The sequence below is a fragment of the Fundulus heteroclitus genome, chromosome 1 (genome assembly GCF_011125445.2).
Source record: "Fundulus heteroclitus isolate FHET01 chromosome 1, MU-UCD_Fhet_4.1, whole genome shotgun sequence".
Taxonomy (NCBI): Eukaryota; Metazoa; Chordata; class Actinopteri; order Cyprinodontiformes; family Fundulidae; genus Fundulus; species Fundulus heteroclitus.
Window position 1 is genome coordinate 12608479 of NC_046361.1, and position 23167 is coordinate 12631645.

The 23167-nt window shown below is 38.5% G+C and overlaps 1 protein-coding gene across 3 annotated transcripts in view; it reads left to right on the forward strand.

Moving 5' to 3' along the window:
- celsr3 (cadherin, EGF LAG seven-pass G-type receptor 3) overlaps positions 1-23167 on the forward strand; it is a 144742-nt gene that overhangs the window by 24872 nt on the left and 96703 nt on the right. For all 3 annotated transcript variants that reach the window (XM_036135213.1, XM_036135205.1, XM_036135209.1), the window contains exons 2-3: positions 10746-11089; positions 15667-15955. In XM_036135213.1, coding sequence (XP_035991106.1) covers positions 10746-11089; positions 15667-15955 — 633 coding nt within the window. The remainder of the gene's footprint in view (positions 1-10745; positions 11090-15666; positions 15956-23167) is intronic.

Here is a 23167-nt window from a genome sequence, read left to right on the forward strand (position 1 = left end):
TGCTGAACGCTTCTCAATATACTATTTCCGTTCAGATTTCCTGGCAGCAGGCTCAGGCTGCTCTGACATTCAAGAAGCTTTGAGTGTGTTATTAGTCAGGCTACCTGGCGCAGAGAGATAGCACTGAACTCCCTCAACCCTTTGAAACGCTGGGACTGCACTCCCCACAAAAGCGTCTTATAGAGCCGAGTCGCTGATCGGAGGTCGGCCGCGCTTTCGTGGCTCGCTCATCGGCTGAACCTCCGCGTTGATTCTAAATCAGTGTGGTTATTCTTGGAGTTCCTATGCACGCCAACCCTCAACTCTCCACCCTCTTTGAAGTACGGACACATGCAGAGGAAAACACCAGACGGAAGCCCATAGGAGCAGTAAAAGCTTCCAAAAGTGTCTCTAAGTTGTTATTGGCAAAAAAGCTTTGTTTTCCCCTCGGTGCAAAAGATGTCAGAATAACCTTCCATTTGTTCAGTCTTCAGTTTGGAGGTTATGAATGTTTCATTGTTTTTATGCACACTAAAATGAAGGGCCACAGAGATCGCCAGATGCATCAGTTATGACTTTATGGCTTGAATAGAGGATTACCTTTGCTCACCTCCCGCCTAAAGCAATCCACGTTTCTCATACGGTGTTTATATTACTCTGAGATAGATCTGATAGAGTGTGGTGCAAATTGTAAAAGAAGAGGTGACAATTTAAAGAGATATGGGAGGGACTGATAAAAAGGCACAGTTGCGTTTATGTGTTTTCTTTGGTGGGTTTCAGTGTTGACCCTCTGGATTAAATGCAATGACAACTCTAAAAGGTTGGTTTGATATGTAGAGCTGAAAGCTGCTAAACACAGCTTTTATGGAAAAAAATTTGCTTTCTTTTATGTTGTGGAGGGGAATGTGCGGTGCACTGGCCTACCTACATTTTAAGATTTGGACTGGAATGGATCATTTCAAGACTACAGCGAAGAAACAACTTTTTAAAATAAGAGTGAGTCTCCAGTTTCGCGAACTAATGAAATATTTAACATGGCAGGTGTTAAAATGTTAAAATTAAGTGTTTTTGAGTTTTTTTCAGACACTATTCATATTTGAAACATCACAATAGGAACATAAATAATTAGTCAATATTAGAATCTGCAGCCAGCTGACAGTTTAGTCCGGGTTTAACTAGTCCAGATATCGTCATTATTTTCAGGCTTTTCTAATTTTAAGCTGGAGTTTTAAATTTGAACAAAGAGATGGCCAACCAAGTCAAATGTGAACTTGGACTTTAGTTTAGCACCAATGGGTTCCAAACCAGATGTTATTTTTTATCTGCTAATGTTTGCCTGCTGTGGGATTCTCAGCGTGCTTACAAATTATTAGCATTTTGTCTGTCATGTTGTTTCTTTACTGAGTACCAAGAATTTTGACAATCTTCTTAGTTTGTATTTATGCCTCCATCAACTCAGTAGGGCAACTCAAGAACTATTTGCCATTTTACTTAAGAATAAGAATCTAAAACATAAGCCTCTTACACATTGTGCAAAAACGGCTCTGTGCATAATTTGAATTTTCATTACAATATTGATGTTGGTAATAGCAAAGTATTGCTTGGATGGGAAATTTGGTTGGTTTGGATATCATGTTTCAAGTATCATACATTCATGCTCTGCGAGCAATTAATATATCTGGCCAGTTGGATGGCTTTTAGCTGTCCTTGAGGCCCACAATTTGCATATTTTTAGAGTGGAAATTTGTATTGATGCAAATGAAAGAAAAACTATGAATTAAATGCATTCTCTGCATTAAATACAGCCAAAGTTGTTGCAAGTCCATTTTTACTGATTAACATTTGCATTTCTTACACAAGACAAACTCTGGACGGTCAACGCTCTGTTCTCTCTGAACCCGCAGACTGATGCTGCTGTCTTTGCTTTGTATTATATCATCATATGATATAATATAAGCACTGTAACCTGAGCTTATCTGCATCGTGCTTGTTTTAGAATGGAGAAGACACTGTATCGTCTGTTAGAGAGGAACGTTCCCCATCCATTCTCTGACAAAGCAGCAAACAGAAAAACAGCCACGTTATCCACTGTCCAGTTGAAGCCCACTCTCACAGGACGATATTACAAAAGGGCACAAACAGGCCACCCAGTTAATGTTAATGAGGTGAGCATTTATTTAACATTTAACAGCGAACAGTGAGACAACCACATTATATGTTCCCTAGTCAAAGCCCCAAGCAAACCAAAATATGAAGAAACCAAACTAAGGTCAGCGTAGATCCATGTTGCTTAGAGGTAAGTTATGCATTATTTATGAATGCAATTTTATAACCTTAAATATAAGCAGATATTCATGTTACTGGGTAGAAACAAATATGTATAGGTGATGGAGGCAAAACTGCATCTAGAAAATGGATGAATCAACTGAATGTATTTTGATACTAGAGTTGTCCCACAGGAGAATATTAAAAATAGATGGAGGTCAGGGAGGCAAAACTTAAAGAAACAGAAGAATCAGACAAACAGGAGGACATTCCTAACAAACACGTTGATTAAGTCAGAATTACACATTTTGTGTAATACTAACAAAACAGTTTCTACAACCCAGTTGCATTACCCTTACAGCTCACCATCATTAGGTGTTTGATCAGAAGCCTTATAATCGGAGATTAACTTTTAATGTGTTAGAAACTTGCAGTTGATAGTAAGGAATAAAGAGCATATGCAGATATGTAATTGAAAGAAAGGCATGTAGGGGCCTTAGAGGGGTTTTCACTGGGCGTGAATTTCAAAGTACAACGTCACATCCTGAGGCAAACCTTGTGGCGCTTTGCTAGAACTGACTTCTCTAGCAAGGAATTTCTTGGAACCTCATAATGCAAGATCTCATTTCCCCTCTCTTGTTTTACTTCTCATTTCAGAACTCCAAATGAGTTTGGAAAACAGAAATATCCTGTGCTGTTGTATGTTGCTCAGATTAGTTTTTTAAAAAGAAAACTGTGAAAGCTTACAGCTGAAAATACCTTAGAGCAGACAGAAAGGCAAGAACAGTACTACTGTTCCTGCAGTAAAAAATTTTCATTTTACCATTAACAAATGACTAAAACTATGCTCCAAAAACCCAAACAAAATGTGATCACACAACCGGAGTTCATCAAGCAGATCTAAGCAGAGGATTGGGTGCTGAAAAAGGAAGAAAGTCCTGCGGCTTTCAGGGAGCGGATGAGACAGTCTTATAGGACAATCATGGTAAAAGTTTATTAGTAGTAAAAAGTTTAGGTGCTTCAAGATGACTGGAAGAGGTACAGCTACAGGAATGTGTTTGGAGAAAGAGATCAGCTCAGAAGAAAGTCGGCAGGAGTACGTGGAGATATAGCATAAAGTGAACGTAGAGGTAGCTAAGGCAAAGAAAGAGGTACAGGTAGAGAGACAGAGATGGGAAGGATGTTCAGCAGGATAGGGTGATTAAAGGATGATATCTAAATATACTGACAGGTACAACAAGTGTGATAAGAAGATGGAAAGACTACTTTGAAACGCTGATGAATGAGGAGTATGAAAGAAAACAAAGAGCAGAACAACTGACCATTGTGGATCAGGAAGTAGCAAAGATTAGTAAGGATGAAGTAAGGAAGGAATTGAAAAGGTTGAAGAGTGGAAAGGCAGTTGGTCCTGATGACCAAGTGGAAGGAAGACTCGGGTCAGAGGTCAGCATCTGTGAGCAGCAGTGTGGTTTCATGCCAAGAAAAAGTATCACAGATGCGATATTTGTTTTCAGGATGTTGATGGAGAAGTAGAGAGAAGATCAGAGGGAGTTGCACTGTGGCAAGAGGCAGAGTACACCCTGGTCAGATAGCCAGTCCATCACAGGGCAACAAAGACAATTACAGGACAAACAACCATTCGCACACGCAGGCCTAAGAAATTTAGAGAGACCAGTTAACCCAAAAGAAAGGTTTTTGGAACAGGTTAAGGAAGTCAAAGCACGTAGGGAAAATATGCAAACTCCATTCAGAAAGATCTCAGACCTGGATTTGAACCTAGGATCTTATTGCTGCAAGGCCAGTGCTACCAACTACACCACAATGCAGGCAGAAAGCTACAGGAAAATGGATTCTGATGATTTGTTGAGTTGTCAAAATCTGCTGCTTAAAGTCCACTTTCTTCCCTCAGCAAGCCTTTGAAAGAGGATTCCTCTGAGGCTGTGCCTCAGATGAACATTTCCTCTATGTCTGGTAGTGGGATTGTTTTTTTGTTTGCCTGAAAACAAGCACATGGACTGCAGAATGTTATCATGCTTACAGTGCATAAAACAGCTTGACAAAATCAAAACATCAAGGCCCCGGAGTGTCTGTGGGAAAAAATGTATTCTGTTCTTATCAAAACAATATATATATATATATATATATATATATATATATATATATATATATATATATATATATATATTAGGGCTGGGCAAGTTAACGCGTTAATTTCGCGTTAATTCATTACACTATTAACGGCGATATTTATTTTATCGCATTAACGCATGTTGATCACATGCTTTCAGTCAGTGTCAGTCAGCAGGCGCGCTCAGTGCAGCGCGCTCTCACGGCAGCACTCTCCCGCTCCCCCTCCCCTCTCGTACATGGCTCAGCGGCGCCAGCCAATCAGCACGCAGGCTCAGCCTGGCCCGCCCGCTCAGCTCTCACACAAACTTAGCAAAGAAACAGCTGAGAGAGACCGCAGCCACTGAGCTATATAATACACTGGAGTGCTGATTTTGCCGAAAAACTGAAGTCACTGGCCGCCATCTTGCTACTCCCTACTCTCACAGAATCCCACAGGATTTGGTTGCAACAACAAGCAGTTTTCTGGCTGAGTGAAAACGTTTCACAGGTAATTCTACAGTCAGTGAATGTACTAACACTATCAACTACTAGGAAATTAGATGCTGAAATATTTTACATGTTATTCATATTAAATATATATATATATATATATGTCTATATAAGTATGTGTTTATGTATATATGTATATATATGTATACACATATGTAAATATATGTTTTTGTATATTGTTATTTATATATTTAAAAATGTTAAATACATATATTTAAATGAATAAAATGCAAAATATTTCAGCACATGACTTTCTCATTACGTGATAGTTTTAGAACATAACATAAAAGTATATGGCATTTCAGATTTTAAAAGTTTTAAGCCCGCCCTGAACATGAGAAAATCCTCGTTATTTGATGCTGTAGGGCACATATTCCCTAGTTACTGGGGGGAAATAGGGAGTACCAATATGGCGGCTGGTGGCTTCAAAGCGACTCGTTCAAACAGACGGTGATTAGCACTCCAGTGTATTATAGCTCAGTGACCGCAGCAGCGAAAAAACATGAACAGAGGAAGTAGCACCGTTTGGCTTTATTTTAATACCGTAAATGAAATCAAGCTGTATGTTTTGTAAAAAGCCGGTTCATTTCAGTGGAAACACAACAAATTTATCTAAGCACGTGAAAAAACATGAAAACGTCGAGCCCCAGAAACGGAGAGAGGAGACGAAACTTCTCTCACTGCCCCGACAGACCCACAGACGTCTCTGACTGAGGCGTTTCAGTCCTCCAGGGAACATCCAGGTAGATCAGTGGATGGATGGATGGATGTTACTGGAGCCCACACATAACATGTAATTAAGACCTTGAAAGAACCCAGTACATATATTAAAAAGTGTTATTTAAGATAAGATAACATTAGCTAATCCTTTTTTATCCCACGACGGGGAAATTTATAGGATTAAAGCAACAGGCAGGTGCACACAACACAGACAAAATTACATAAGGATTGAAATATATAAGAGGTGGATTAGCGAAAAAACACTGAACATAACATTATTGTTATTATTATTATTATTATTATTATTATTATTATTATTATTATTATTATTATTAAATTGTAATAATAAAATAAAAACCACAAAACCCAAAAGGTCAACAGTTTCATGATACATCAAGCTTAGGGACTGGCTAATATACAGCAGGTCAAAAAAGGCCATATTTTGGCTGCAGTGCTTGCTGTTCTCTTATGAAGAAAAGATCAACTAGTGCACTAAATTCAATAGATGGGTTGAAAATATACAGTATAAAATAAGTGCTACAAATGTTACAACACTTTTGTTCATATGGCAGCAGAACATTAAAATAAAAGTGCTCTTTACACTACTTTTGAATTCATTCTTGGAGTTTGTAAATACAATGCGATTAATCGCGATTAATCGCGATTAATCAGGGCGATTAATCGCGATTAAATATTTTAATCGTTGCCCAGCCCTAATATATATATATATATATATATATATATATGGATATATCCATCCATCCATCTTCTGACCCGCTTAATCCCTCATGGGTGCCTATCTCCATATATATATATATATACATGCACTCTCTTTATGTTAGAGTAACATTCTGTTTTACTTTCAAAAGGAAAGGACTTGTTTAATCCAACCAGTGAACCAGTATGATGATAGCCTTGACTGAAAATACCACAGCCTTATTTAAGAAATATAAAACTACAAAATAGTTGTGGTACATAGATTGAAGCATATTAAAAAAAGATAAAGAAAAAAACACAGGAGTAGTTTTCAAGTACTTATTAGAAATAATGATGTACAATTTTGGCCCTTTATAGTGTAACAATGTTGTGTTAGTCAAGCCGTCTACTGCAGTAGCTGGCCTGCAGTCAGGCCACTCACGCCTAGCTTTCTACCCCTAGTTTTAAAATGTCATTGCCTTAATCAAAGTGGTGGGCATCTCTCCTTTAGTTTCCACGCATTGGTGCAATGGGTTTTATGTGACCTGAAATATTTTCAAAGACCCCACATTGGATTTTGTTGAAATCAAATAGAAGGCATTTTTTAAGCCAGCTGACCTGCAGTGTGTGGCATCAGGTGGAAAAAGAGGCTGCTCTATTTAATGTTCTATACCGCTGGAAAACTCATCTCATCTCATTCAACAGAGGAAGGGGATGACGCAACATTTTGGTGGTTTAGATGCCATAACGTTTCAAACCATGCCACCTCTAGTAGACCTCAATTGTATGATGTAAAACCAGACTTTAGTTAACGTTTTGAAGGCTGAGCTGGGTGTTTAACAGTGTATTTATTTAATGTAATTGTGTGCTGTTTTAGCAGATTATCCCAGCTTTTGTCACAGATCCCAAGATCATTTTAATGACAAAGGAGGATCAGAATCAATTACTGGATTTTGTTTGCATTGGGATTCAGCCTAATAATAGATCATTTGGACAATTTAATATGAGCAGAATATATATATATATATATATATATATATATATATATATATATATATATATATATATATATATATATATTTTTTGTGTGTACATCTATATTGTTGTCTTTCATTTTCTGCCGCCTTGCTGTAAATGTACTATGAAGGCCATTTTGTGTGTGTGTGTGTGTGTGTGTGTGTGTGTGTTGGAGGTCAGCAGGGAGTGAGGCTGCTCGTAATCCGGTAATCAAACCAGCTGCCACTGAACCCAACCCCCCACTTTTATACCCCTGTGTTATTTCTCTCATTCTTCCTCCAGTTCTTCCTCCAGTTCTAGTGTTTCTTACCACTGTTTTTATACATTTTCCCCTCATTTTAACGGTCTTTACTCTTTTACTGTGGACTGAAAATCTGAAAACAAAGAGGGAATAAACGATTCAAATGAGAGATACCTTTTTTCAATTTTAAAGTATTCTTTCTTTTATCCTTTACATTTTGACACAAGTGTTTTTCAATTCTTTGTTAAAAGCCTACACTTTTTTTTGCTCCTTCACCACTGCCTTCTCTCCCTTTGGCTGTTTTTTAATAAACCTCCTTTGCTGCCCTTCATCCTCTGTTGCTTCCCTGTCCTCCTGATCCTCTGTGTCCCTGTCTTCCTTTACCCCTCACCCTCCATCCATTTCTGTCATGTTCCTCTCTTCCTTTCATCATTGTATTATGTCTTCTTGCTTCAGGACCTCTTTTATATTGCTTCCTTACTCCTTCATTCCAGATTTACTATCTTTTATTTGCTTGACTTTAACATCAAGTCACTGCCACACAGTTAGAAATCGCCTCCTCCGGTCCGCTCCCTTTGTCACACCAGATTGCTTTACAGCATCCAATGCAGTCTATTGTGTATTCTGAATTGATGATGAAACAGAGGTTGTGCCAGTGGATAAATTGGCTGTTGGTCAATCATGAACTGGTTTTAACCAAAAGTCCGTGACTGGAAATGGAAGAAAATAAACACAATGGATTTGTGTATCTGTGTGACTTAGTATGAGTAGAATGCTTTAGAAATACTTTCAACACTTGTAGATGTATAAAAATAGATGTTCTATGTGGTGCATTTTTGCTATAATCTAAAACAAATGAATTGTATGTTTATATTGTTATCCCTGAAAATGGACAATAATATCACCATTTTCTTAAATGTTCAACAGACACAGTTGAATAGGTTTACAAATTGTAACAACACTAGTGTTTGTTTCTGATCGCTGCAGTAGCTGGTTACCATAGAGACTGCACCTAGATGGTGAACAGACATTAGTTCCTGTGGAGTCTCACTGATTTCCTGGGTGGGCCCCCCAACCCCCAGTCCATGGGGGTCACATTACCCCTCCGATGTATTGTTTGGTCCCCTGGATCTGATAGAAGACTCCACTTATATATCTACAAAGAGCAACCCAGTTGGTTTTTTTTTGTTTGTTTTTTTTAACAATAATCATCATCTTCACTGTCATTGCAACATACATTCCAGTGAGATTTGTCCTTTGCATTTAACCCATCTCTTAGGGAGCAGTGGGCTGTCACTGTGCAGCATCATTCTGGGACTAAGGGTCTTTCTCAGGGACCCAGAGTGGCGGTCTGTGGGAGTCAAAAACAGGAACCTTGCAGCCTCTCAAGAATAGCAGAGCTCTGCTTTCCAACCACTAGGCCATCACTCCCTCCTTTTCTTTGTATATTTTGAATATACTCTTACTGATCGCTTTTTCAGGCAGATCTATTTTGAACCCATTAATAAAATAGCTACTCAGTCAATGAAAGGACAACAACTCAGTGTATATTGCAATACAGGGAATCATTTATTTTGGTACATTAGTAAACAATATTTCTTTGGGAGAGGTGATCTTGTAGTCATTGAATTACTGTAAGTCAGTTTAGACCAAATTAGTCAATGGCTTTTACAGTGCTTTAAGTAGTCCAACGAGCCCAAACCACTTTACACTACAATCAGTCATTCACCCATTCACACACTGACGATGGAGAGCTTTGTTAGTAGCCACAACTATTAACATAGCTCGAACCGGCAACCCACCAATCACAGGATTTCCCCCCGTCTGACTGAGTACTTTCTGACTCACAGAACAGTGTCAGGTAGAGCAGTGTAGATTATGGAGAAAGTTTAATATAAAATATCCTGTCAAAAATACTGTTTACGATCTTTACACTTTCTCAAAAATAGAGGAAAAGTCTCATCACGTTTCCATCTGAATATTATCACGTATTATTTGCTGACCGTTTTTACAGTGAATATGAATGATAGCTATTCAACTTGATTATGTAGTTGGTTAGAAAATAGGCTGAGTTATCATATCAGACAATGTTCAGTCCACCTAGCTTTGAATCTAAATGTCTGAGGAACGCTTTAAAGATAGTCATCAAAAGAAGAATATGTAGTTTCTTCTTATCGTTGTAGACCTTTGTTAATGCCAAAGGTCAGAGATTCCATTCCTTTCTGTTTGATGGTTGGTAACTTAGAAGTGTGACTACAAGGATAGAAATGTTTCATTACTCGACAAATGGGAACCAAACACTGCTTTCAAGATACACATAATCCCTCACAGAGCCCCAGCTTCCTTTGCTAAAGGGCTCACTAACTTATGGTTTTGAAATAATACATGATCCACTGTATAAATGCAACTTTCATCGAAGTTATCCTTAATTGAAATCAAGAAGATTAAATAAAAGATTATACTGGTGAAAATAGAAGCCACATGTAAATTCTATTTGATTTAACTTGACAGTTTACTTAAAATGGGCTTGAGTGAGGGGTTTGGGGTTGAGGTAGTTCTTTGGCAAGGCAGCCATTAGCAGAATGTTTACTTTGCCTGGAGCAACTTCTTCCATGAATTCCACGAGTACCAGCAATGTGTGGTCATATATAAATAAAGAACATTGAACATATGTTTTTGCATTACAGTCTATATTTTGTCTCCATCCCATTTTGATTTCACTCTGCCTCTTTTCTCTTTGTTCCTGGTTCAGGTCATACCAGGAACAGTAGAAGTAGTTTTTCAAACCAGATGAATAAATATATTTTAGCTCCAGCTCCTAATTTATGTGGTGTTCCTCAAGGATCTGTCCTCAGCACTGGCCTGTTTTTTACGTCCATTCATAACACATTTTTTTTCTTTTATTGCTATGCAGATGACATACAAATCTATTTGCCCAGATAGCTACATTCAAAACTAGAAGTTTATTGCAACCTTTACTGTTTATTGTTTTTTCACATACCTTTTCAGAGCCAAACAGAAAAGCAGAGGTAATAGTTCTCCTCACAACATAATTAAATAAGACAATAATTTCCAGTAATATTCTTCCACAGATGCTATTTCTCTTTTGGTCCTAACCCTTTCGTCACAAAAAAACAAAGAAAAAAAAAGACACATTTGGATTTTCCCTAACTGTTTCCACCTCTTATCTGTTCCTTGCCTTTTTTAGACGGCGTCCACAGCATCTCAGCCCAGTGTGTTCTTCGTGTCCTCATCATCACAGAAGACATGCTGGGCAGCAGCGTCACAGTTCGCCTCCAGAACATGTCTCAGGAGCACTTTCTCTCACCGCTGCTGGGAAATTTCCTGGAGGGTGTGTCCGCGGTACTCTCTGTGCCCGTCGAAGACGTTTTCATCTTCAACATCCAGCCGGATTTGGACGCAGCACCGGGACGCATCCTGAATGTCAGCTTCTCGGCCGCGTTGCCGGGCGGCCATTTCTTCCCCTCGGAGGCTCTGGAGGAGCAGCTGTATTTGAACAGGCCCCGGCTGACATCACTGACGCAGATGGAGGTTTGTTTACATGAGAAAACAGAAATGTTCATGCACAGCCAACAGACAAATAACTGCTTTATTTAGTTCTGTCTCCTTCTAATGCAACTCAAAATGCTTTTGCACAGCCTTGTGTGGATCTCATTGAAAAATTCATAGATTTTTATCTTCATCAATATTTAGTCTCTTTCTTGATCATAATTGGACCTAAATATTGTTGCTATATTACAACAAACTAAAAATGTATTCAAATTGATGAAAAGTTAAATATTGGTGAAAATGTATTACTAATTAGTAAAATGTTTTAATTTTTATTTCCTGTATTGTAGTCCCTTTTAGAAACATACCAAAAAAGGAGGTAAATTATGCCATTTTTTAATTGAACATTATTTCTTTAGGCCCCAGTGAAATGACATTCACTTGCTGCAATCAAAATATAAAGAACCTAAAAATCAAAAACTCTACCAAATAAAATAGATTTGCACAAAGTACATCCCATTTAACAAGACACAAGGTCCATCGCAATAAAGTAAAATAATGTCTAAATGTTGACACATTTTAGCAATTAAATTAAAAAAAAAATAACTTCTTAAGTTAAGTACACACAGAGTTCTGTGATTGAAGGCCAACCGTTCTTAATGAAATAAACCAATCTACAAAAACTTTAAGAGCCTCATATCAGAACATTTACTTATGTCAATCAACTCTGCGGTCACGTCTGAGCGATCGGCAGCTTTAGCGTCCGCTTCAGGGAACACCAACGTTCATACTGTATTCCCAGCGACATTCCAGTCTTTTCCCTCTTGGAATCATATTTTTTTTTGTTTTTATTTCAGTGGATCTTGGACCATTCTGCATTGTTTCACTGGGAGCTTCTAATAGCTGTTAGCCTTGTTTTATTCCCTGCTGCAAATGCAGTGATGTACTTCCTCTGTTATTAAAAATAAACACAAAAGGCTTTATTTACTAACAAATTGAGCAAAAACAAAGCATAAAACACCAAAGTAACAACAAATACACCAGCAGGACGTGATAATCTTTCAAAAAACTTTGCATGGAACCAGAGTGAGCTACTGATGTATAAATAAAAAGGTCAAATAACGTGGCTATGCACCTTTAAAACAATTTTTTTTGGAATTTTACATTACACCAGTAAAAAGTATGTTCAACACAGAAATGCTATGTTGTGGCCTACACTCCTATATGGAAAACTGTTGATTTAACAGCTGTACCTCAGTCATTGCCACCATCCACAGGGTATGCCACAAACGTTAATTGCTAAAGAGACTCACTTAGACTGCAGAGTGCTGCATCCAAGCATATTAATGGAGAGTTGAGTGGAAGTAGAAAGTGTGGCCGAAAGAGGTGGCCAGGCACTGAATGGAGAACTGCAGCTTGGAGAGGATTCTGAACAAAGCCAAATAGAGTTTGTAGGGAATTCAAAAGCAAGAGCCACCACACATAGATGGACTTTCGCTACGTCAGGATCATCTTACCCAGACAAGGGAGAAAAAGGAATGGACTTTTGCCCGGGTGTCCCAAATTATTGTTTACATGTAAAGGTGAAATTTTGCTGTTCATTTGAAACTTAATGTTTCCAGAATTTGGGGGAAGAGTAGAGCCACACAGAATCCAAGACTCTTGTTTTTATCATATATAAGTCAGCACAACCCACTATCCGAAAGTTTTATAGCACTTTATGCTTAACTGTGCTCACCAGCTTGATGGGGATGCTAATTTCATTTTCTAGCAGGACTAAGTACCTGGCCAAATGTACAAAAATATCAATACCTGCTTTAATGACTATTCTTTACTGGATTTGGCAGCAAACTGGTCTGACCTGAAACCCCTCAGAGACAGAACAAAGGCAACAATTCAGACAAGCTGAAGGCCACTATTAATGCAACCTTGGCTTCCTAAACACCTCAGCGGAGCCACAGGCGGATTATATCGTCCTTCTCTGGGAAACTGAAGTTTGGATTGTCACTAGCAGAGGGACACAGTCCTCAAAATTCATCCATCCATTTTCCGACACGCTTGTCCCTGCTGGGGTCTTGAGGGGTGCTGGTGCCTATCTTAAACTGTCAATGGGCGACAGGCGGGGTTCACCCTGGACAGGTCGCCAGTCTGTCACCGGGCAACACAGAGACAAACAGGACAAACAACCATTCACGCTTCCTCAAAACGAACAGAAATAAATTATTGAACTATATTCCCCTTTGTGTAATAAATCTACATATCTGTTTGAGTTTCACATTTTGAAGTGACTTACTGAAATTAATACATTTTTGAATGATCTTCTTATTCATTATGATGAATGTACAGTATGTTTTTTTTTTTTTTTTTTTTTACCACACCTCAATAAGTTACAAGGGAGCGATCTCAGGAATATCTCACATGGACTGACAGTAATACACGCCAGATGCTAATCCTACAGCAGCCGTATGGCTTCATGCAAGACTACACAAATATCACCACCATATGTTACCATGCATGAAATCCACATACCTGCACACAACACTGGGCATCAGTTATCTACACGTGTACACAGCCCCAAGCATTTCTGGTCACACACACATCCTTGTTTCCAATAGAAAGTGAGGACCTTGCCTTGCTTCCATTCATTTTCCACTTTTTTTCCACCGCTTAGTCCTAAACCTAGCCTATAACCAAAGTGATGATCAAAAAAAGGTCCTAATTTTACACCAAAGTCCTCACGTTACTAAAGAGAGAGAGAGGGAGAGGGATTTTATTGGAATATGTGGAAACATTTCTGAATGGAAGAACAGAAATGCATAATCAAAGGTGTATGACCATAATTTTAACACATATGGTGCAAAATAACTTTTGTGCCTCGAGTTTCTATCTGATTTAACAGATCTAATGGGAAAAATATGTGACAGTTATTTTTTTTTTTTTGAAAGCAACTGATCTCACACAGCTTCACTACGGACTATTTAAAGATGTCCTCGTACTGTCAAATTTTTGGCATCTTTCTAACAAGCAGTGAAGAAATTTATTGGACAAGATATTGGTCAAGCCTGACTACATAATCAACCAATTCCATCCATCATAATATCATATTTCTTTGGAACAGAATGAAAATATAAATATATTTTTTTACAATTTTAACAATGTAAAGAACAGCAATGCATACAACAATTCAAACAGTGCGTGTTTACCTTTAAAACAAGAGAAAGTGTTTAGAGATGCATAACTTGCTCTAACAGCATGTATGGGTTCTCAGGGAGAGCGAATCTATCCTTAGTTATTGAAGATAATTTGCACGTTAAACACAGGAAGTGATTTCACATATACAGAAAACAGGACAGGCAGAAACTTTTAAAAGTATTTTAGAGTGGAGTTAAAATTGAAGAAGGACAACTACAGATGGATTGATTCTAAGTAAATATTCAGGTGCCAGTTATATTGGCTCACAGGGTTAAATTCAGTTTTTCCAGCTTTGTCATTGGAGTCCATTTATTTGCATTGATAGATCATATCCAATTTACTGCCACAGAAAGCACTGAAGGGTAATTGGGGTTTTGGTTTAAGGTATTGGTTTGTAATGGAGTGTACTTTATTGTATTGATTCAGCTTCATAAGAAAACAGTTGCAATTTTTCCATCATTGCTCTTTGTGCCTCACAGGAATACCCATTAACAACCATTAAAGTATCCATCTAACTCAGCTAGTGCTTATGAAATCTGACTAAAGTATGAGCTAAATGCAGGCAACAGCAAGCAGGTTTTGGTCCTGTACAATAACGACTTTAATATAAAGTTGAGATAACAACTGAAAACTGTGCTAGCCAAAGATAAGGCGTAACTTTACTGGTGCTAAATTGGATCTGACAAGTTAGCATGAAAACCAGGGAGCATATACACCAAAGGTGGGTGACTGGAGATGGAAACCAGAAGACCTAAGAGAATTTCTTGGTTGGTAATGTATGGAGAAAAAAATGTAACCACTGTTAAACATGCATTTTTCTTCAAATATAATAATAATAATAATAATAATAATAATAATAATAATAATAATAATAATAATAATGATGATGATGATTAAAATCACCAAGCAGACTCACCAATCTCTTAACATAATTGCAACAAGTATATTTTTTTCCACTTTGAGACATTTTCTATGTAAACAAATAAATAAAGACAATAGAAAAAGGTGTATCTAATAACTTTACAGTAAATAGCAATTTAACAGACTCACATTAGTGCAGTCAGTCAAAAAATATTTTAGGTAGTCAGCAGCCAATTTTGATATAGGTGATATGAATTATGTTCAATCATCTTTTTTGGCATTAGGACTAAATTAGATGGTGAGGAGCTGCAATAAACAGACACCTTACACTCAGATGGATCATATATCACATCAAAGATTATTTAAAAAACAGTTTTGATTTGTGAAATTTATAAGGCGTTCTATCTGTGAGGAGAAAAATGTCAGTATGGCCCAGAGGAAATACCTGCTACTGTATGTGTTAATGATGTAATGCATGCTGAGCAGCAATAGTTAGTGGAGGTCTGGGCTGGGATTATTCTTCGCAGGTACCTTTACCTTTTGCCTGTCCTCTTCCATTCCTCCAGGTTCTCCCATTTGATGATAACGTGTGTTTGCGAGAGCCCTGCCAGAACTACATGAAGTGCATCTCAGTGCTGCGTTTCAATAGCTCCGCACCCTTCATCTCCTCGCCTTCCATCTTGTTCCGGCCCATTCACCCCATCGCCGGCTTGCGGTGCCGGTGCCCGGTGGGCTTCACGGGCGATTACTGTGAGACAGAAATCAACCTGTGCTACTCCAACCCCTGCCTGAACGGAGGAGTATGTGCCCGCAGAGAAGGAGGCTATACCTGCATCTGCCGTGAAGACTACACCGGTGAGTGGCATGGAGAGAGCGTGAATGTAGGCAAATATGCCCATTTTGGTCTGTGGTGGAGATTCCAGAAACGGTCAAAGCTCAAATGTGAGAGCTTTCAGGTTTCTTTTCTGAATTTGAACCATTAATAATGAAGATGTGTTGGCTTTGACCACTCCGGAAGGCTGAATACGGTATAAGTCTCCTGTTTTTCATCCACTCTACACCGACACAGTTTATATGAACTGGCTGATCTTCACTGTGCACCTGCTACAATAAAACAATGCTGAGGAGTCTATAATGGAAATGTTAAAGTTGGCTGTGAACCTGTCCTTCACCAGCTAACAGCAGTAATAAAAGTCATTGACAATATATACAGAGAGGAGATCGTTACTAACATACTGTCTTGATAATGTATCTTAAATTTGAAAAAGAAGAAATAATTAATAACTGAACGATTAAACTTTAGCTGTGTTTGGCTGGCATCTATAGTTCCAGAAAAAGTTTGAATAGACCAGGTGCCATGATTAAACTACTTACAGCTGTACCTTTTTAACATCATTTTTTAAAACATATTCTTTAAAAAAGAAGAAAAAAACACACTGGTTGCCATAAATAAACCTCGCATGCAATTCTGGCTGGACATTTGATCTCTCTTCTTTTCAGAAAAAGTAGAGCTTATTGCATTAGGTTGGTTTCTTGGAACGAGCCAGGCTTTTAAGGATAATACAATATCCTCCACTTCAATTACAAATTGGATTATTTTTCTGTCAGAACACACTGTTGTGTCCAGGTTTCAGCCGTCAGACCCAAATGGGGCTCCCCAGATGAACGGGGGAAAAAAAAATTAGACTTTAACAGAACAACCCAGGAACCACCACAGCTTAAACCATCAAGTGACTAAGAGAACATAGACCTGATTATAATTTAATACCTTAAAGCCCAACTGATCTGCGGCTGTCCACATTGACCAGGAAATGTCAGATGGAGAAAGGTTGATGGTGAAACAAAGACTGAGCTATATGGCCACAATGACAAGAACAATGTTTGACGGATCGGCTTCCAGACTTAAGAACGCACCATCAACTGAGAAGCATAGAGATGGCAGCATCATGCTTAGGGTTTGTTTTGCTGCCAGCAATACTGGTACATTCCAAGAAAAGGTAGAATAATCAAGAAGAAGAGTGGTCCAATCACCGTTCAGTTATATGAGGATCTTGTTAATGGCAAAAACAAGGGTCTGGTTTCTTAGCAACAAACTAAAGCAAAATTCCCCGAATATTAGTCTGTGTGTATGTAGGTATTTCAGCCTGTATGTATAAATTTGGCTTTGTATGGATAAAAATCCACAATCAATTTCTGGGTTTTTCTTTAAATCATCGAAATATGTTCTCAGTCTATACAGGCAAAAAATGTATTCTAAGAAACCATTTAACAGGCTAATTAAATAAAAAATTCAAGATCCATCATTCAAAATGTTTTATTTACAATACAACAGTATGCAAACTCAAACATGAATGGTTAAAAACGTAAAAAGCATTTGAATCACTTTATTTAGCTTGTAAAATGTGATATGTTTGATACAACATATTATGGTAAATTTGTTCACGGCTATCAAAGATGGAAAAAAGCCCCACAAAAGCTTGCCTCTACGTTATTGATTTAAAAGTTGAAGGCAGGGCGAACATAAAGAGCAGCGAGTCCACCCGTCTGCTTTGTTGTAAGTCTTTAAGTGTGCTCTGGTAAAGTAAAGTGGACTGTCAGTGCTTCTTTGTTCTTGTCCCACACTGACTTCCCTTTTTGATCAGCTCTGTTTTCTCTCTTTTGTCATGTCGAGCCGAACAACATGAAAACACACACACACTCAGCCTCACGGGAGAGATTCCTCCTCCCGAAACTACCTGTTACTTTGTCTTTCACACAGACACACACACACACACAGAATGACAGTTGCTATTTTTTTAATTTGTCCCTGTCTTGCCTGCTGTAACCCAGACACACAAGCTGTTCCATTGCCCAATACACCAAACTCTTCTCTGTCCTTTTATATTACCTCAGCAATTGACTTGATGTAAGTGAATTTAGACACGATGAATGTCAGGTTGTGTGCGTTCACCGCGCCCATGTGAGTCTGGGGAATATTTCGCATTTCCTTTTATTCCGATTCAAAAGAGAGCTGGAGGAGTAAAGCGGCACTTGTCTTTCATGAGCGAGACCGAGTGTTTTCCAGCCTCCCACTGAGACAGACGGAAAGAGATGAGCAGATAGATACGAAATGAGGAGAGCCGAAAGACAAGTGTGATGACAAAGTGAAAGAGAGATGGAGGCACTCGGGAAAGCTTCAGAAATGGAGAGGTATCTGAGAAGTAGAGCTGATGGAAACACGAGGGGGAAAAGGTAATAAAATCTTTATTAGGAAAAAAACTAGAAAGGCAATGGAGAATCTATTTCAGATCAATGGATTTAGCAGAGGAAAGTTATTTACTGCATAAGAACTGCTGTAAAATGTTTGCCTGTGAATCCCCATCTGTTTGGGCGGATCCCGCTGAAACACGTCCACAGAAAGGAGATTTAAGACTCCAGACAGACAAGTGTTAAGGGTTCAGTTAAGATGAGACTAACCTACCAGATGGTACCAGAGCAGCAACCTTGAAATGGTAGATTTTCTGAGAATAAATCATTTTTAATGGAAGTTAATGTTATGAGTTGAGAATGACATCACAGTTGAGTATAGCACGTTGTAATTAGTTGGAGAACCAGTAGGATTTGCTAGTTATAGACACCGAGGTAACAGTTGTTACCAACAGCAATCATCAAACAAAAGATTGCTCTTCCATCAACCAACCAGGTAACCAACAGCAATCATCAAAAATAATCCAATTATATTAGATTTTAATTTTATGCATTGAAGCAATGGAGGAACATTTTCACAGAAGGTGTGATTGCATAAACCAAAATATGTTTTCCTTTGGAATGTAATTTCTCATTGCCTTTAATTTTAACCTGACTGTTAGTGGTGTACGTTTCCTCTAATGGGCTACCAAATTGTTTTCTTTGAATAAATTACATCCCGGGTGCAGAGAAAAGCCTCCTCCTTCAAAAGTGTTGCTGCTTTAGTTTCAGTGATCTGAGACCCTAACAGCAGAGTCCAGAATGTGGTTTAAAGCATTGAACTCCAATCAATTCAGCATCGATCTAAGATGGTTTTGAGGTGCTTTAAAGCCAAGTCTTTCTCGTAGGTTTTTTTTCCCATATCTGGCATGATATTTGAGCAGCTGAAGCTTATAAACAAATCTTTTTGCTGATTCTGAATTTGAACCAAACACATCAACCCAATGACTCCCATCATGCACCACTTCCCACAACTTCCTGTTTAAATCTTCTGGAAGTCATCAGACATTTTACTAAATCATAAAGTGTGGTCTTTTAGTCATTTTAAGAAAGATTTAGGCCTTACAAATGAAACAAAGACTGAGGATGAAAAAACAATTGACAGAAAGTAAATACATATTAAAAAAGAGAAAATATTAAAGGATTAAAAATTGGGCAATAATTTCAGGATGGGGCAGAAAAACTGCAGAATAAAAGACCGTTCGGAAGGGGAAAGTTGACTATAACAACGGCATCAGTAGTGGCTGGAGGGAAATGGATGAACTCAGTGAGAATATTAAAGAGGTAAAGCTGTAGGGGAAGTGGATGCAGAGAAGTAGGAGAGAGCTAGGGAAATCAGACGGTTCTGTGTTGTTGTTTTGCTTTTCCTGCGTAGGTGTCAGGAGTTTGTAGGGTCTCGTCACCGCCCCAGGGCAAGGAGAAGGAAAAAAGAGGGATGACGAGGAATAGTCAGGGATGAATTGATTCTGCAACTCTCAGAAATCTCCAGACATCCGCTAACTGTGTTTGCTCTATCCTTCGTTCGGTTTTCAGCCCGGCCCATCTTTGCCCATCCCCTTATCCTTTTTTGTGGCTTTGATTTGTTTTTTTTTTCCCCTCAAATTCCATGTATCGCTCTCACAGGCAGGAGATAAGCTTGCCTGGGGTTTTCATCTAGACTGGAAACTTTGCTTTTCCACTGAGGGAGTCGTTGGTTTTGAGACAAAGACAGAAGTCTGTAGCAGATCTGAGTCAGGTTTGATCTGCGAACAACTGTGCTGCTGTTCCTTTGCAGCGCATAAGCTCTGAACAAAGATTAGTGCAGTGTTAAGGTGAAAACCGAACTCTTCAAACAATATCTAAATATCTTGTTCTCGTCTGTCAGTCCTGGCAGACATGTTAGTTTTGATGCAGACCCAAATGCAGAGACAATTTGGCAGGATTTGGTGATTAAAGCTGATTTTAATGGCACAGCAGCGTGTGAACAAGAGAAAAAATGGGAACTGAGTGGAGAGCAAAAGTCAGAAACTGAGGAGATCAGGCGAATGACAGCACAGAATCATGGAAAAATGTAGGAGAGCAATCAACTCGTGAAGTAAGGTTGTGAGTAAACAGAGCTAAATATGCAAAATACCAAAATAAGTCATAAAACAAAACGGAAAATACAGACCTCAGGCAAAAGTAATTACAAAGTTCATTGGATCATAACAGCCACAGTGACATCTAAACCCATTCAGGCTTAGTTTAGTCAAAATCTGACTCTTTTAAGAGGGATTTACTGCTCGTGACATGACGAACAGCAGTTTAGATCGGTTAAATCTGATTTCTGGTTCCTCTCCTAAATATATTCATTAGGGCAATGTATCAGCAGAATTAAGTGTTGAATCCCCAAAGGTTACCAGACAATTAAAATTAAGTTCTGAATAGTGTACGTAAACCCCAGCAACTCGCTTAAATATATTTACATTGTTTTTAGAATGGTTTAGACAGATCTGTGCTGCTTTAACTGCTCTGATGACTTTTTTGTCGGTGAGGAATCACTAACACTTAAACTTTTTTTTTTTTTTTTTTTATTATCAATTTATGTATTTAGCTGTCTGCAGGTTTCTTCAGCTATTTGTGGCAAGCTCAAAGATATTGTTGTTTTTACACAGGCAACAAAAACCCAGCTGCGTAATGACCTATGGATTTCCAATATTGGATTTTACACAATGCAAAGTTTCAATAAAACAAAGCGAAAAGAAAGAGGGGTCAGTTTTGCTTCGTGTGAGGTTCAAGTATTGAACCGTTCAGCAGGGATGCTAGATTGGTGATTTTTCATAGATTTTGGCATTTTGAGACACTCAAGTTGCATTTGAGTTACAAGGGTTTCAACCCAAGCCATGATGGAGAATCTGAGGCATGCGCTGAGAAAGATCATGATTGTCTTCAGACCTTACAGTAGTGAAAAATATGTTTATTTTCCTGTTTACATTTTCATCTGATATGTTCAGGGCTAAGATATCCCCTGGTAAAATTAGTAAACGTAGAGGTGTTCTGCTCATCTCACCCTAACTAGTCATGTGATTTGAAAATAAAGTGCTAATGCATGCAGTGTGAACTCATTATACTTTAGCTTACCTTAACAACTTGTCAGTTTCTGACAGCCAACAATGGGATTTTTGTTTTCCTTTCCTGCTTCTTCTCACTGGTGTTGACTGGAATAATGGCGACGATATAGGGTGTACTGAACATACATGCATAGCAAACCTTAATGGTAGGATTTGGCTCATTGAATATAAATGTTCCTTCTTAGCAACTGTTCTGCAGAGTCTTTAAGTGCCTTCACTAGAACGGCATGTTTGCATGCAAACATGGTTTTGGTAGAATAGATTTTATTTTGGCCATAAAATGACAATACAAATTGAAAATTTGACAACGATCTACGGGTACAAAACTGATGGGAACGTCCTGGGTTCAAATCCTGGCCTGGAGTTTGCATATTCTCCCTCTGCATGCATCGGTTATCTCCAGGTATTCCCGTTTCTTCCCACAGTCAAATAACATGACTACTAAGTTAACTGGTTTCTCTAAATAATCCTTCGGTGTGGTTGTGTTGCCTGGTGACATGTCCAGGGAGTACCCTAGATCTTGCAGCTTCCCAGCAGGGTACATATGATGAATGGATGGCTTTTACAGAAAGATCTGTGTGAAGACATTTGCTCACTGATTTAGCCTTTTGAAGAAAATTCCGCTGTCAAAAACATTAAGTATGTTGCAGCTTCTCTGCTACAGACACCATATGAATATCTTAAGCTTTTGCAAATTTCTTGTGACCTGACATCTGCCTTCTTAAATAATTAATCTAATCTGGGAATGAAACAGCTGCTGTGGTGTTTTATATTAGTAAGTCCAAACCACAGAGGATGTCTGCAGCCCAAAGAGCAAAAGTGGTTGAAAAATTGGTTTCCAACCTTCCATTTAGTCAAATTTATGTTCAAAGACACACTTCCTGTACAATGCGTTGTTCAAACAGTAAGATGAAAACATTTTGGCCGCTTTAGATGTTTACTACCAGTACATTCATGACTATACTTCTATGTTTTAAAGTAGTCATATACTAATGAGTGTTTCTATACAGGTTTAGGATTTTTTGTGATAAATAAGGTTTGTCTGAATCTGGGGGTCCAGTCTGCTTGTAATTGCAGACAGTGGAGATAAAAAAAATGCTTTCTGTTCTGGTTCTGATCAGTATAGCTATTCCGATTTGTACGGACGGACGCCAGTGCCCCTATTTCTCTGTCAAAGGTACACTTTGTAATAGTGAGCTCTGTAGCAATGGTGTAAACAGTGAAGGGAAGATGCTGAAAGTCTCAGTTTTCTAAACATAATCAGTTTGTGTCTTACTTGTGAGGGTTTAGTTGCCGTACCATAATGTAGCTACCAGAACGCTATTTAACACCGTCGGTAAGCCCGTCCACAGGAGGACCGTTTGAAGAGAGCTGTTTTTGATTTAATCTCTAACAACCTGTAAAAATCAGCGGATGTGTTTTACTGAAAGAAAAAGAAAAACGTCTTTCCTGAGAAACTTTATGCTCACAAACACCCATGCTGGAGATTTGTTCACCTGCCTTGACTCACATATGAGCTTAAGTGACATCCCATTCCTAATCCATATATGACGTCGGTCCACCCTTTGCAGCTAGAACAGCTTCAACTCTTCTGGGAAGGCTTTCCATAAGGTTTAGGAGAGTGTTTATGGGAAATGTTGATCATTCTTCCAGAAGCGCATTTCTGAGGTCACATACTGATGTTGGATGAGAAGGCCTGGCTCTCAGTCTCCGCTCTAATTCATCCAAAAGGTGTTCCGTCGAGTTGAGGTCA